Source organism: Rutilus rutilus (genome assembly GCF_951802725.1).
Source record: "Rutilus rutilus genome assembly, chromosome: 5".
In the NCBI taxonomy this organism is placed as follows: domain Eukaryota; kingdom Metazoa; phylum Chordata; class Actinopteri; order Cypriniformes; family Leuciscidae; genus Rutilus; species Rutilus rutilus.
The window spans coordinates 36,139,000-36,156,478 of NC_140213.1; the positions used below are offsets into that span (position 1 = coordinate 36,139,000).

General features: G+C 37.8%; 1 protein-coding gene across 1 annotated transcript in view; it reads left to right on the top strand.

The window, feature by feature from the left end:
- Positions 1-11,142, top strand: part of cdh13 (cadherin 13, H-cadherin (heart)) — a 370,859-nt gene extending 359,717 nt beyond the window's left edge. Inside the window, exon 14 of the mRNA XM_084409426.1 lies at positions 10,070-11,142. Within this exon, the coding sequence (XP_084265552.1) occupies positions 10,070-10,077 (8 nt within the window). The 3' untranslated portion in view covers positions 10,078-11,142. The remainder of the gene's footprint in view (positions 1-10,069) is intronic.
- The last annotated feature ends 6,337 nt before the right edge of the window (positions 11,143-17,479 follow it).

A 17,479-nucleotide genomic window follows, 5' to 3' on the forward strand; every position in this document is an offset into this window, starting at 1 on the left:
CAACTTAACAGGTGAAACTAATATATTATATAGACTCATTATATGCAAAGTGAGATATTTCAAGCCTTTATTTGTTATAATTTTGATGATTACAGCTTATGAAACCCACAAAATCATAATCCCAGAAAATTTGAATATTACATGAACACAGTAATTACACAGTAATACCATGGTCATTGAACCAGGTTTTGGTTCTTTTGGCAGTGTGGGCAGGTGCAAATCCTGCTGGAAAATGAAGGAAGCATGAAGTGCTCTGAAAATGTCCTGGTAGATGGCTGTGTTGACTCTGGATTTAATAAAGCACAGTGGACCAAAGTTGACTCTTTTCTGATGAGAGCAAATTTTGCATCTAATTTTATGACCAGCACCTGTATATATATAGTGCATCATCAAGTCTGAGAACACATTGGAAATATGGGATAAGTCTCTAGGTTACTAATCAAATAGATAAATTGGTAATATAGATCATCTAAACTCTTTTGAACACAAGGTCATATATTTCCGCAGTAGATTCTCTTCGAATCATCTCAAATCATGCTGGAGAACATTATCATCAGGTTTTTACACAAACTGGAGCTTGCGCAGCTTAAGTGCTGCTCATTAAAGCAACAAATAATTTCTATTTTAAAATAAATTTTAAACTTTTCAGTCAAATTATGCTGATCATATAAATTGCAATTCATTGTTTTGTATTTAATGTGGAAGAATGCAAAATAGAGGCATTTTCACTAGTGGTCACAGATGTTTAGACCCCACTGTAAATTATGTATGTGTATGTGTGTGTGTTCCACATTCTGGCAGTGATGCATTGAAACAGGCAGTCTGAAAGTGTGTGCACATGTTTATATCTTGTGTGACATGACACAAAGCTGGTGCATGCTGGTCTCAGAACTGCACTACGCGCACATTAATGACTCCTGTAAGGATGCGTTTCACTGTCGCGCAGGAAGACACAGTCGAGGAGGGGCCATGTCGCTATGTCGCACACTGATCGAGTAGGAGGGAGAGAGTGTCTGACTTCAATTTCGTTATCACCTTAATGAACCCTGACCCCCGCTGAGAGAGAGAGTGGTGAGAACAGGCAGATAAGCCCAGAAGCTCAGTGATGGAGCTCTGCAAGAGAGAAATGGCCAAAAGATTAGACAGAACTCGCTTCATCTGTCTCCTCTACAGGAGACACGTACTCACACGCACACATGAATTACTGTCATGTAGTTCATTAGTTTGTGCCATTCCATTTGTTTATAGGTAGTTGACATTAAATACATGATAAGTTGATGATGTACTGCAGTGCGACACCTCTCTGAGGCCTGACACCTGCAAAACATCATTTTGATAATTATTTTATAATTATTATTTTATAATTAATTTCCTCAGGACCATTTAAAGAGATGAAAATGACAATTTTGTCATTTTCATCTGTGGAATGAAAAGGTTTGGAAGATAAAAATATATATATATTGTGGGGAGAAATTACCTTTTAAAATTAGCTAGTGAAGGCAAAAAGATGATTCAAATGGTTAAAGATTAAAGAAATGTTATACATTATCTATATGTAGCTTATGGATGCATATACATTTTAACCTTTGATCTTAAAGATAAAAAGGCACATAGATCTGTCACCTTCCCACATGGTGATAATTGTAAATCTTCAACAGTTAATATTAATTCAAATTGTGTTAATTCTGTTTCATTCAGCTTTTTAAATGAACAATGTATGTTTGTAAATTGTTTGTCTTCTCCACTGAGCTCCTGTGCTTACCTTCATGGACCTCCAGGTTAAAAACACTGGCTCGCTAGCTAGTTTTGTCCCAAGTGTGAGTGTGATTTCTTCTATTTCTCTGTAACAATGTTTCCTGAGGAAATACCAGACTAGTGTTAAAGTTTTAGGTAAAATTATAGTTAGAAAAGTTGTAGACCCAAATACCAATAGAGGGAGAGACAGAGAGTGAGAGAGATTGTAATATGCAATAGAGTGCAACAAACCTGTATACTTTTTTCAGTGGCCTTGGTTACCGAAGACTTTTTCCCATAGGCAAATTATATTCGTTAAATAGTTATAAGCCATGAACCAAACCAACCTGCTATGAGGTATATAACAATTACAATCTTTGATTTGAAGCCAAAAAGTACTTAAAGGAACACTATATCCACTTTACCACCATAGGGGGAAAACCATTCTGATCGCTTAACCGTTCCATTCCGTGCCGATCTGGCCCAGCTGGTGCGGATATGGTTTCATTTTCGACTGTGGGGCTGATAACAGACTTCTTTGGAATGTAATACAAATGTGTTCGTCATTGCCCTGGTAACGCAAGAGTTTACAGGCGATATGAGATGTAAATAGTGATTGATATGGAGGATGATCAGATATTTCTTTTAATTTTATTATTAAATTGTGTTTACGTCACTCAAATAGTGCATTTAGCCAGCTACAGAGAAACTGGTAGTGACCAAGTGTCACTACGGGCCGAGAATGGTTTTGTATTCGTGTCGTGCCATACCAGGATCAAGTGTAAATACAACTGGAACCGTTCCTTACTGTTCTTAGAACCTTTTGGCCTGACAGTGGAAAAGCGGCTTATTTATCTTTTGGCCCTCTAGCGGATAAAAAAAAATAATAAACTGCATGCATTTTATGGAAGAACATTGTTTTGGCTGTGCTTCAGCTCTGCGTGATTGTGCGGATGAATATGGTTATCCTACTACTCATAAAACATTCAATACTAGGCTTAAGAGATATAACCAGTTTAGATGGAAAGGATTTCAAGCTCACTAGCTGAAGATGTTACTGTAGCTATTCCCAATTAAGACACGGTACTTAATTAAAAGTACATTTCTAGCACAGCAAGAACAGCCTGTAATGAATGACCCTTCACAATAGATAATGCTTTACAATGAACTCTGTTAGTGTCATGGCTCCACCAGATCTACAGACTCCACCCACTCGTTCACTCTCCCCTGATTACTAATCACCACACCTGTACCTCGTCACCTGTTCACTATATACATTCACTTGCACCACTCTTCATTGACTACGTTTACATGCAGCCAATAACCCGTTCAAAACCGGGATATTAGCAATAACCCGGTCGCGCACGGCCATGTAAACACCGGCAAAAACCCGGATATGCTCATATCCCGGTTTTTAAAAACCCGGATATTACCCCTGGGGTACCCCTTTTCTAACCCGAATATTTGGTCATGTAAACGCGTATCGGCATATCCCCATCAAAAGGAACATTGATTTGTGTTCTGCGCATGTTCTATTCGCATGGAATCTTGGTCTTTTGAGTAGAGACGGCGCATACAGAAACCCGCGTGCAGTATACCGGAAGTAAACAAGAAGTAGAGGTTAACATGGCGAGACGCAGCACAGCAACACACTTTTGGAGCGAGAAGGAAAGCGCAAACAAAGGCGATCGCTATCTGCCCCGAACTATTCATTATCCGGGTGCTGCTGCTGTTGTTGTTGTTGTCTTTGGATACAGGAAGAAGAATTGGAAATGACGCATATTGCGTCTTAAGGTTGTCCGTACGTCCTGACGCTAACCGTGCGTCGCCGTTTACATCGGGATATTCCCAACTGATTACAAATTCCATGTATACAGGAGTAACTCTCTCTGCTCACGCATGTAAACGGGTTATTCCGAATGTTTCAGAAACCCAAATAGTGACCCTAACCCGACCATAACCCGGATATTGGCTGCATGTAAACGTAGTCATTGTCTGATCTCGTCTTTCCATGGACACACCTCGATCCTTACCTGTTCCACTTACCTGCCATCCTCGTCTTCCGATCCCGTTCCACGAACCTGCTATCATCGTCAGTGACTCTCATCCACGTCTGCCATCAGCCTCGTTCCGTTTTCTACCTGTGAAAGACAATACTGTTATTCATCAGCTAAGTTCCATTCAGCTATCTTCATTGTGTTCAACTCACCATTTACATCTGCTAGTTTCCGTGCTTCTGTTCATAATAAACTTCAGTTACATTATACTCACCTGTCTGCTTCATCACTCTCCGTGACAGTTAGAGAGCTACATATGACAGTTTATCTGTTCAATAAAATGCCTTACTCATTGAGTAATATAAATGCATCTCCACATTGCTTTTACAACATTTAAAATCCCTCAGTTCTCGTCATTTTATTGTGAACTCTATCGTGTTCTCTTTTTGCCAGCAGACTCATTTCCTCGTGTTTTTTATTTTTAATAAGTGATTCCCCAGAGGTTCGAGATATAGCGTGGTCCATGTCAACTTTTCACAGTTGTTGTGACAACTTATCCATGCCACTCCCACATGCGTCAAAGTAGCCGGAGCAACTTTTCTCTATTTACAGATATGATGAGAAACACGGGGAAGTGACCTATGTTCACAATTTCCTGTGAACACCATCTCGACTGGTCTAAAATATAAACACTTATAATAGGCTTACCATAGTGAATCAGGATAAGACAAAAAAAAATTATTTTGGAAGAACGATTGATGATGCATTGAAATTTTGAACACAAAAAAGTTCCATAGTGTACCTTTAAAGCGTTAGAGAAATTCGTGTTTCACAGACGTACTTTGGATTCAATTTGAATCCAGTCCAAATCTGCCAAGTCTGTGTTTTTCTCACACAACCTCTTTAAAAAATTCCAGGGCAAATCATCTACTGTTTTTCGGCAATCTTGACGGTCCTCTGGGAAATCTAATCCCGTCCGAATAAGATTGTTTGTGATTGCCAATATTGTATTATCCAAACACTTGTCCTCATGTGTTTTTGACCCACCTCAGCTACCGTTTGCGCACCAGTCTTCGGCATGCTTTCATTTCAATATGGATAGTATCTGACGAAAAAATAAAAAAATAAAATTATAAAATTAATAAATGGAGAAACTGCAAATACTGCCCATTTTAATATTTTAATCATGTAAGAGTAAGATACTTGTCTAAATTTCTTAGCTCACTTGTTTATTATAAACATCCATTTCTATAAACTTGTGAATTTTACTTAAAAAAGAATTCAAATTATACCAATACATAATAAAATAAAAAGCACAGCAGATGAGCTTCTGTAATGCTCACATCTAAAAAACACACACTCCCACCTCTATTATAAACACGGAGATAGTCCCATCCGGATCGCTACATGAAACAGACGTTGAGTGATAAGAATTGTTGTTTAGAAAACTAGTCCCTAACTAGGCTATATAGAGATTTTCAAACTTAAATCTTTAGTTCCTTTTTTAGTTATTAATCATAACCAAAAATAAATAGAGTGAAATTAAGGTTCTGGATTTATTTCCCATATGGTGTGAAAGACATTTAATTGCTGAAAATGGGACAAGAAGAAGAATCATACTCAGTGGGAATTTCACTTAAAAGTAACCGTTTGTTTGTGTTTGTGCTGCTGTGAGTGTGTATGTGTGTCAGTGGATGTGTATTTTTAGCTTCCATGTTGCTAACCTTCTGCTTCACGGACTGAAAACGGACTGAAAAAATCCATACTCTCTGTTCTTTCTCCATTCTCAAGGATAAATGAGTCCAGTGGACTTGCATTTGTGGGCTCTTAAATAATGTATGGAAGCCTCTGGGAGAACACAAACAGATCATCTATGAACTGACACCAGTTCCTCTCTCTTTAGACCCCCATGAAAGTTCCTAAATCCTGCACCAGATACATGCGTGTGCCACATCATGGGGGGCCCGACTGGCACCGTCTCACACGCACTTAGTGGTCTTGACGTCTTCGATCCCACAGGAGCCATTGTTGCGGTTTCTGATGACAGTTTGCCAAACATCACCTTCAGTGCTGATTTGCCCTTTGAGTCCATTGATTTTGTTTGTCCTTCGAAAATGTGGCTCCATTGAGCTGTGTATCTGATTACACCGGCGATGTTAATTGCAGAGAGGAAGAAAAACATCATTTACGACACAAGACGAGGCCAGATTCTGCAACAAATATCGCGTGGAAATCAAATTATATTTTACACTGACAAAATAGGCTTTGATGTAGCAATTGAGCTCAAGTCCAGTTCACAGAGGAGACTGTTAGGTGCACATGTTCAGCAGAGGAAGGGTCAAACAATGCCAAAATGACCTTACTGCCCCCTGTAGGACCGGTTGCAAACTACAATTTATCGATTACTCCTTTGGGGTAAGATGGGGTAAGACACAGTAAGCTAATCAAAAGTAACATTAAAGACATTTGTAATGTTCTAATAAATAATGTTCTTTTGAACTTTCTATTATTCAAATAATCCTGGAAAAAAATATGTCAGTTTTCTAGACTGATAATAATTAATTAAGCAGCAAATCGGCATATTAGATTGATTTCTGAAGGATCATGTGACACTGAAGACTGGAGTAATGGCTGCTGAGAATTCAGCTTTGCCATCGCAGAAATAATTTTCAATTTAAAATATATTAAAATAGAAAGCTGTTATTTTAAATTGTAATAATATGTATTTTAATCAAATAAATGCAGAATAGTAAAGTAGGTTATTAAAAGGGGGAAAAAATACTGTATTTGTTGATTAGAGATTACTGATTCTCTTTTAGACAGTTGCTTTTTGCGATTTGGATTTAGTTGTTGATGCTTTTAAAATATCTTAGTTTCTGATTACTTGTTGAAAGGCTACTTTCACTATCTGCGCCCACCATATTACATGAATATCATCTATACACGCAATGTAAATAACATCTACTTTTATTTATTTTTTCGTTTTCAATATATAATACTCCATGGTTAAACAGTGAGGTAGTCCAGCTGGTATAAGCACACAAATTTGAAATGTCAGTCATTGTTTAATTAATAATTGCTGTAATTGAAAATTTTAAATGATACAGTGGTTTGGTGTATGTTGCTAAAGTGATATTTTTCATCAATTGAAGAGTTGTGATATACCCAACAGGCCTCTAAAACCTTTAATCTAATGAAAGATGCCCAACAGGGGTAAAATATAATTAATCCACAACAGGGAAATAAGCCTGTGCCCGAGCCCACTGAAGTTTAAATCCCCTTTTCTGCCAAGATGGACGTTTTTACTCTTTAATCCACTCTGGTTACTAATGTGGCCTGTCTTGAGGGGATGAGAAATTTCCACAGCATCGACCTGTTTACTGGCTCTTGTTTTGACGTGCCATCCGCGGTGCACCTGGCAGATAAAGCATAACCTCTTCTTGTTAATGAATTTTTAAGCGTGAAAGGAACAATTAATGCAGCAAAGTTACAATTTCTAATACTCTTATATATTTATTATTAGCATGCATATTAGGATATTGGCTGCTTATTAGTACTCATTAATGCCTTATTCTGCATGACCATATTCTACATCCCTTAATTCTACCCAATACCTAAACTTAACAACTACCTTACTAACTATTAATAAGCAGTAATTAGGAGTTTATTGAGGCAAAAGTCGTAGTTAATAGTTAGTTAATAGTGAGAATTGGACCCTAACCTAAAGTGTGACCATATATATATAGTATATACTGAGTTTCATGGCTGTAAACTTGAAACTAGGCGTGTAACGATTCGTTTTAACAACGATTCGATTCGTATCGCGATTCGTGGTTGTCGATACGATTCAAGGACGATATTGGTTCATTTAGAACGATACGATCCAAAACGATTCAGTGACTTGAAATCGATTAAGTGACTTTTTAGCCAAAAATTCTTGTAAGGGAATCAGGTATCAATTAATTATGGATATAAACAAACAAGTAAACAACAATTAATGTAAAATGCATTCACATTTTATTTGAATAAAGTAGGACTGAACGATTATGACAAATTATAATTGTCGATTATTCCCTTGAAATTGTAATTGTGATTATTAATTACGATTATCACAAAATTGAATGATGTTTTGAATAGTTTGGCCATGGGACCCACATTTCCCCATGGTCATCAAGCCGCGACCCACCTTTTTAGGAATTAGGCCTATTATAATACATTTGTTTACACAAAAATTGTTGACACATAAGTTCTGTCCCCCTTTACTAAACATACAAAACAAATTGTAAGAATATGATACTGATAAACAGTAGGCACTGCGAGGTTAAGCTATTAAATAGCAGTCCCAAACTAGTTTTTGTTAATACAATCTTGGTATGAGCCACCACAGTCATATAAAAATATACAAAATAACCAGTAAGTGGCATTTTGTTATGGAAACAACAACAATTAGGCTACCATGGTGATACACAATACTTAGAAGAACTGGTAAAGAAACATGGAAACTGCCACTGATAAATAGCAACACACATGATGTACCAATAACGTAATTTATTGGTATTTTACTTTTATTTCTTAACTTACTAATTTACGACGTTGCATTCTCGTATGTCTTTTGCACTTTAGTGAAGTGATACAGCGCGCTCCGGCGCATTTGCGCGTGCAATTGAAGAGTGCGCGCTACTGCAGTATAGCTGCTGAGAGGACAGGAAAGTCCGTTTTTCTGAGGTGAGAGACTTTGCGCTGCTTGTTGTCTTTGCGCTGCTGCTGGCGCGTCACGTATGGCGACGATGTCACAGATAGGCAGACTGAATCGAGTAACGTTTAACGCCTTTACCATTAAAAGTGCTAAGAAAAAACATCCATATAAAGTCTGACGTGCTTAAATCCAATGCGTTATTTCCTAGTATGGATACAATCGATTCATTACCTTTTAAAACGATGTTAGATCGATATATGTCGTCCGGAAGACCAACTTGCCGAGCACAGATTGATGTATTTGGATCATAGGAATATAAATCGATACATCGATGTAGTTGATGAATCGTTACACCCCTAATATTAATGCCTTATTCTGCATGACCATATTCTACATCCCTTAATTCTACCCCATACCTAAACTTAACAACTACCTTACTAACTATTAATAAGCAGTAATTAGGAGTTTATTGAGGCAAAAGTCGTAGTTAATAGTTAGTTAATAGTGAGAATTGGACCCTAACCTAAAGTGTGACCATATATATACTGAGTTTCATGGCTGTAAACTTGAAACCCATCATGAATAACTTTACTTCATTGCTGATGAAAAGACACATTTACAGGGAGTGAATTATGATGCAAAGGGGGTGCAATATATCTATCGGACCAAAGCACTGGAGTGCAGGGATCACGTGTGTTATTGTGTCTGTCTCAAATGCAGCTGACTGCTGCCACAACCACTTTCCTCCAATCAGGCTGATGGTAATTAGATCAAACACACTTTCGTCTTGCTGCCTTCATAGCACGTTCCCTGCACACTTACCTGTGTTTTACCCCTTAGGAAGATGGAGTGAAGAGTGTATGTATGCAGAGATGAGAGTAGAGAGGATTTTTATCCACTGCTCGCTTGATTTTATTGCGTGCGAATGTGGCGAGGTGAATTGATTTAGTTATATATTTTGATGGTCCAGGCTCACATTTGGTTCGCCTAAGGGGGGGAAGAATTACCTGGTCACATTTCAGGCCCTCGGCACATGTATAAGCGGGGCTGGAGTCTCATTAGAATTTGCAAATGGCATTTTGTGGAACAGAGCAACCTCACCCATGCTCTTAAGGCCTGTGCAAGTCTTATTTTCCTTCCACTGTCATTTAGGACCAAGCAATACAAACATATCTAGTGGAAAGAAACATCAAGCAGCAAAAGGGAAAAAATCAATAGTCCTCCCCCCCTCCACATTTAATATTCTCTCGCATCGGATCTGGCACGGTTCGATCGCCTTTGAATTTCTGAAATCCCCAGGCCAATTCATTTCGCTCAAGTCTTGCGAAATTAGACCTTACATTTTCAAAGTTACATTTTAATCATATTTTATTATGATGGCAGCGTGGAGTAAGAAAGGAAAGAGAGGGGTTGACTCTAAATAAAGTTTCTAATTGGTTTAATTTATTAATTCAATGCTTTGTTGTGATTTGTCATGTTTTTATACATTCATTGCATACAAATATCTCAAGTTGACCTAAAAAATTCAAACCTGCCACTGAGAGTTTATTACCACCACAGATGTTCAGTTAAACTTTCAAATGGTGTTTAATTACCATTTTTCACAGTCCTATTTTTTTCTCTTTTCTCTTTTCTCTTTTAGGCTTGTAAATTCCGCTGATTCTTTCTGTAGTCCTTTTGCAACACTGAAGAAAACCTTCTTCTCTTCTCCACACGCAAAGCAGGCAGAGAGAGACCTCTTCCCCAAAAGACACCTCGCACCCTTCATTTTTGCGCTCCTCCTTTTCACCGTTGTCTCTCTCCATCCCAAACCAACCTCCACCTTTTCACCAGGAACTCTCCTTCTGTCCTTTCCCTTCTTCTCCTACACCTCCTGTCTTCTCATATCTCTGCAATATATCACGGACGGCACCGCCTCGATGAACTCTCTCTGTCACTGGACTAAGATATATTGGATGGTGGGAAAGCGATTGGACATTTCGATGTACTTTAGTTTCCTCTGGTTAAAGACTACTGTATTTGATCTTGTTTACTAATGTAAGGGAAGGACACAAGGCCTGTTTAGTCTGCAGTGGTTGTGTTTTCTTAGGGCAGGTTGATAGCCAGAAGCCTTCAGAGTCTAAAAAAAAGCATCTCTTGAGTCTTTTATTTTTGGTTCAATTGCATTAGTTGTTATGGAGTGGAACACAATATATCTTTATAGTAATCTGTGAAATGATGGGGGGAAATGCACACTATATATATTTTATTTTTTACCAATGTACAAAAATATTAACTTATGTACTTTGATCGCTTATTCTTTAATGACCCCTCAAGAGAAAAAAAAAGAAAAAGTTAAGAACTGGATGTTTTTGCAAAATTGTAGGGACTATTTCTAATGCCATTGATGTTTTTTCCTCTTTTTCATGTATGAGCTCATGTTTTAGAGTGCGGTTCTTGAGTCTAGAGAGCGATTTGCAGTGATTCTTGTTTCTGATGGTGCAGCGTTTATTAAAAAATGTTCCCCTCTCCCCTTGGGTCAAAGGCCAGGGAAGGCTGTTGATTCAGTTGTTCTTTATATAAATAATTTGTCCCCCTTTTTGCGCTTGTGAGAAGAACAAAAGACAACAAAAAAGAGAGACAGAAAAAGATAACATGAAAACAAAACAAAATGTGTGTGTGGCTTTGTGTGGGAGACCCCGTAAGCTCTGAAAATGCAAAGAAAAAGATGACGTGGTGAATGAATTATGTCTGTTTTTTGCACTAATTTAATAAAGCTGTTACTTCCCACCACTTCATCTTTTCTCATTTGTTTAAAGTCTTAAGACCAAAATGATTGATTGATGTCATGAAATATGCTTCTACTCTTGCAGTTATAGTGGAGACTGAATGGATTCCAATGGGGATATGGCTGAGACAGTAAATACACCAACATATGTGCATGAGATCATTGGTATTTCAAGGATATAGAAAACTCAGCAACCTTACAAACTTAAAGAGAATTTATTATTGTTATTAATATTATTGAAAATTACTACTACTACTCATAAGTGTATATACCCCATGCAGAAAATGCAAGATACTAACAATATAAATTGGTATATATTCGGTAATAGAGGGACCAAAAATTGCATGTTATATTTTTCTAGCATCTTCTGCATATTTGAAACCTTTTCCAGCAGTGACTGTATGATTTTGAGATCCATCTTTTCACACTGAGGACAATTGAGGAATTCATACACAACTATTAAAAATGGTGAAAACGTGCGCTGATGCTCAGGACGGCAACACGATGCATTAGGATCTGGGGTGGGGGGAGGGGGGTACATTCTCTTATTTTGCTTAAAGATCCTATTCTTTTCATTTAGCACTGAATAAGTACAATTTACCCTGATCATCCCCCGGCTCTTAATGCATGTTCTGCAAGAGGTGTATAAACTTATGAGCAGAACTGTACATGATTTTATGCTGTACATATTTAAATAATAAATTATAGGTAATTATCCATTTTTATTTATATATTGTAGAATACACTTATAAATAATACATTGTGTAATTCATACAGGTATAGTTGCATGATTAAAATGGCACAATCTGTATATATAAAAATTTGATATTTACTGCATATTTATATATATATATCAGACATATTTTATTAAGCTCACCCAAGCAATGTTGTCAGAAGGGTCTAAAAAATAAATACTTGTCCACTGTAAAATGGAAATGTCTTGGTTTGAAGGTCAAGGTACACTTGCATATTAATTGTGATTTAATGAACTAGCTCAGGCATTTAACTAGCTTTTGCATAAATTTTGAAGTCAGAAAAAAAAACAAATCTACTCTGGCCGTCTCGAGTCATCATCACTTAGAACAAATATCATCTGATCATTTCTGGCCAATTTGATTAACTGAAATAATTAGCTCATACACCAGCATTAACATTTCCCAGGAGATGCCAGAGTACAGTCTAAAAAACCAACTCCATCAGTATTAATAATCTGAAAATGACCTCTTGAAACCCTGAAAGTTGCTTTTTAGTTTGAAAAGTGATGCTTAAACTTTGACAAAAGAACAGGGAACTTTTGCAGCTATACTTGTATCTGAATTGCCCAATTTAAGGTCTGAATAACAGGCCTTGATTGGAATTTTTATCGTTGTTACTACAATTAAAAAAGAATAATGGCGAGCCAGCAATGTAATCAGCCCTCTCCTCCTCCCTCAGCTGAATAAGTCTCCTTTTGATTTTATACTCTGTTTTTGTCCCACATCAATTCTTAATCACTCTATATAAATACTAGAGCCACTGTCCTGACAGAAGTTTGTTATATGAAGTCACTGCCTTTTTTGTCATAACGATTACTCTTTGTGAAAGCACAAACGTGCAAGACCTCGCTGAATGGGTTGAAATCAATAAATGAGCATGCTTGGCCATTCGAATCTGGGTAATGACATGCAATTGGAACATGTGTTTGGTTCGATAAGTGTGCACAGGTATTCATGGCCTCGATGAAGTCACTGAAGCAATGATTAATATTTCTTAGATTAGCCTCTAGCTTGATCTGAGAAAAAGTTCGAGATGTAATGAAATCAATTAAATCAAAGGGCATCTGTATTCTAATACGCTTTCTCTAACACAAAAATGGAGCAAAAATATCCACGACCTACAGTTCTGCTCATACGTTTGTTAACACTTTAGATTAGGGAGCACATATTCACTATTATTAACAAGGAGTTTTCCCTCAATAAACTCCTCATTACTGCGTATTATAAGTAACTTACACTCACCTAAAGGATTATTAGGAACACCTGTTCAATTTCTCATTAATGCAGTCATCTAATCAACCAATCACATGGCAGTTGCTTCAATGCATTTAGGGGTGTGGTCCTGGTCAAGACAATCTCCTGAACTCCAAACTGAATGTCAGAATGGGAAAGAAAGGTGATTTAAGCAATTTTGAGCGTGGCATGGTTGTTGGTGCCAGACGGGCCGGTCTGAGTATTTCACAATCTGCTCAGTTACTGGGATTTTCACGCACAACCATTTCTAGGGTTTACAAAGAATGGTGTGAAAAGGGAAAAACATCCAGTATGCGGCAGTCCTGTGGGCGAAAATGCCTTGTTGATGCTAGAGGTTAGAGGAGAATGGGCCGACTGATTCAAGCTGATAGAAGAGCAACTTTGACTGAAATAACCACTCGTTACAACCGAGGTATGCAGCAAAGCATTTGTGAAGCCACAACACGCACAACCTTGAGGCGGATGGGCTACAACAGCAGAAGACCCCACCGGGTACCACTCATCTCCACTACAAATAGGAAAAAGAGGCTACAATTTGGACGAGCTCACCAAAATTGGACAGTTGAAGACTGGAAAAATGTTGCCTGGTCTGATGAGTCTCGATTTCTGTTGAGACATTCAGATGGTAGAGTCAGAATTTGGCGTAAACAGAATGAGAACATGGATCCATCATGCCTTGTTACCACTGTGCAGGCTGGTGGTGGTGGTGTAATGGTGTGGGGGATGTTTTCTTGGCACACTTTAGGCCCCTTAGTGCCAATTGGGCATCGTTTAAATGCCACGGCCTACCTGAGCATTGTTTCTGACCATGTCCATCCCTTTATGACCACCATGTACCCATCCTCTGATGGCTACTTCCAGCAGGATAATGCACCATGTCACAAAGCTCGATTCATTTCAAATTAGTTTCTTGAACATGACAATGAGTTCACTGTACTAAAATGGCCCCCACAGTCACCAGATCTCAACCCAATAGAGCATCTTTGGGATGTGGTGGAACGGGAGCTTCGTGCCCTGGATGTGCATCCCACAAATCTCCATCAACTGCAAGATGCTATCCTATCAATATGGGCCAACATTTCTAAAGAATGCTTTCAGCACCTTGTTGAATCAATGCCACGTAGAATTAAGGCAGTTCTGAAGGCAAAAGGGGGCCAAACACAGTATTAGTATGGTGTTCCTAATAATCCTTTAGGTGAGTGTATGTCACACTGTAGTTTCCTCGGGAACAGACTGAAGACTCTATAATACAATTATAGATACAAACTCAAACTTTAATAATAGTAATCTGGATCAAGCTGACAGGCAGGGAAAACACACATAAATGCCACGGAGATTGGACAAAGACTGAAAGAAGGGGTGTATCTTAAATGGCAAACAGAAACGAGATAACTAATCATACACACCTGGGACAAATGAACTCATAATGATAGTAACCATAGAAACAAAAGAATGGCGGGAAAATAACATAGGAAAACAGGAACCAATCAAAACACGAACTGAAACTCCAAACATGAACTGACACGTGACAACTTAGTAGTTGTGGTGGTTATGTTTAGGTATTTGGTGGGGTTAAGGGATCTAGAATATGGTCATGTAGAATAAGTTAATAGTACATAGTGTTTCCTAATGTAAACCTTTACCAAAAGTTTAGAATCCCCTTGCACTATTATGGGGGGTGTAAACTTTTTGAATTGGATGATCAGGGTAAATCGGTAACATATTGCATGCAAAAATGATTATATGGTGGCACCTGTGCAATCTGACTGGTTTCTATTACACTCAGATGTTTATACTGATCTTGATTTTATTGAAACTGAACGCTTGACTAGTTTCGACATCATATTGTATTCATCACATTCAGATATGTCTAAAGCTAATGAGAGAAGGCATAAGCTAAGAGTCTCTGTCAGGCAGGTTGGTAGCCCTCATGCTCTCCATTTATTCTACACTTACTACATTTAGTTGTAGGATAGAAGCAGCTTTCATCTCCTATCCCTCTCTCACAGGTGACATGAGGGATTTGTCTCCACAAATGTTGATGACTTCTAAATCTCCTGAGAGTGCTCTTGCTTTGAAATGGCAGATAGAGCGGAGAGGAAAAACCTCCAGACCTGACCTATTACACTTCCACAACCAACAATGTCACAAAATATTCAAAATTGGAGGAGTTTGTACTTTTTTCCATACAATGAAAGTCATTGGGGTGTTTTTCCATATAACACCAATTTTATCATCTCTACAATGAATACATGATGTTAGCTAACTGCGATTTGTATTATCTTAGAACTGTACATTTCTGGACATATGGACATTACTTCTGCCTCTGATAACAGATCACTCTAAATTGTAATGTAGAAACATGCATTTTCTGTGAAGCTGCACTGAAACGATATACAGTATTGTGAAAAGCACTATACAAATAAATGTGAATTGAATTGAATTGTTTTGGACCCTATGAACTTTCACTGTATGGATAAAAACTGTTGAATTATCCAACATCTTTTATGTTTTCCATAGAAGAAATTAATTTTTAAGATTTGGAATGACATTGGAAACAAATATGGAATGACATAAGCGTAAATAATGGGGTGTACTATCTTTTTAAACGGATGTAGTTTAATAATTTTGACAATATTATGAACTGATTCATTTTCAAAAGAAATTATAGAAACAGTTGAAGCACTTAAATGGGCTCATCGAGAAGGAACTAATCATTTCTTTACAAGTGATTCCTTTTTTTTTATACTAAATTGTTCCAATAATAAATTAATTTACAGTTTAAGCTGTATAGATGTTCAGTCAGGATGAGAATGTACAGTGCTTTCAAAAAGTATTTAGACACTTAAGCCATAACTTTTTATTATTAAAATGGCATTAACCTATCTGAATGTCACTGCCTTAGAAAGTAGAATTTCAAACCAAGTGGCATTTATTATATATATATTATATAATATATATATTTAGCACAAGCACTTGACGAGCAAAACATTTTTGTGGCCATTGAATGTTCCTGTATCTGGGTGGCTGTTTGATGAAGTGTCACAGATGCTGGACACACACTGTGTCCGCATCTGTTCTGCTTGGTTGGAGACTGGTAAATAAAATTCTGTTTATTTTGGGGCATGAAAAAGCATGAATGTAAGACTGTTTTTGTGTTTTGTTTTTCAGTCATGTCTCTCTCTTTCTCTTATTTCTGCTTTCCCTGCTCACCCTTCACTTTCTTGTGATCCTTTTATATCTCTCTTTGTCAAGCCGTCTCATCTGTGATGTATTTTTTTCATGACTGGATTTACAATCAGGAACATAGGAATAACCTGAAAAGGTAGAAAGAGTGTGTGTGATTACTTACATCTTATAAACTTTTAATGAATTTGGCATCACACAATTAATTTCTATTTGTTTATATAATTATTTGGCAAATGTTGAATGAAGGATGCCTGTTTAAAGTGTGAGTGGAAGGAAGATTTTGTGCTCAAAATGGTGTGCACTGGAGGCACTGCAGGTGTATGTGTGTGTGTGTGTGTGTGTGTGTGTGTGTGTGTGTGTGTGTGTGTGTGTGGTGTGTGTGTGGTGTGTGTGTGTGTGTGTGTGTGTGTGTGTGTGTGTGTGTGTGTGTGTGTGTGTGTGTGTGTGTGTGTGTGTGTGTGTGTGTGTGTGTGTGTGTGTGTGTGTGTGATGGATGTGGCAGGTGAGAGCCCTGGGGGAAAATTCCATCTTACACCAGAAGAGAAACCGAACTGTCGGAGACCTAATTGTCCCTCAGAGCTCCTGATTGGGTAAAACTGAGGAAAGAGAGAGAGCCTCAAGTGTGCCTGCTGGAAATAAGAGTGCAATATATCAACAGACTGGAACTCTTGTGTGTATAAGACAGAGTCTGTCAATACACAACAGTTATTTCTCGAGTTTGTTCAGGGGAGCACTGAGGTCTAGCTGTCTTGGCCCACGTTTGTTGTGTAGACATCACCTTCTGTCTGAATGCCGTTGTGTATTCATCCAGGTTTTTGTTTTTTAGGACTGTTCATCTTAGTATGATGCTGCCGCTGACTGGAGTGCTGATGTACTACAGTTTTTGGCCACTAGGAAACTAGGTTTTAACATTTTCTTTAAAACATGTGACCATGGCTGGATTTCCCGAAACCTTATAAAGTTATACCTTAAGCTGTACCTTGTCGTTAATGCGTATTTCCCGAAACGTTCTTAGTTAAGTATACCTTCTGTAAGTCATACGTTCAGAAGGTTTGGTCTGGACCACTCGTAGCTTTACCTTATCACT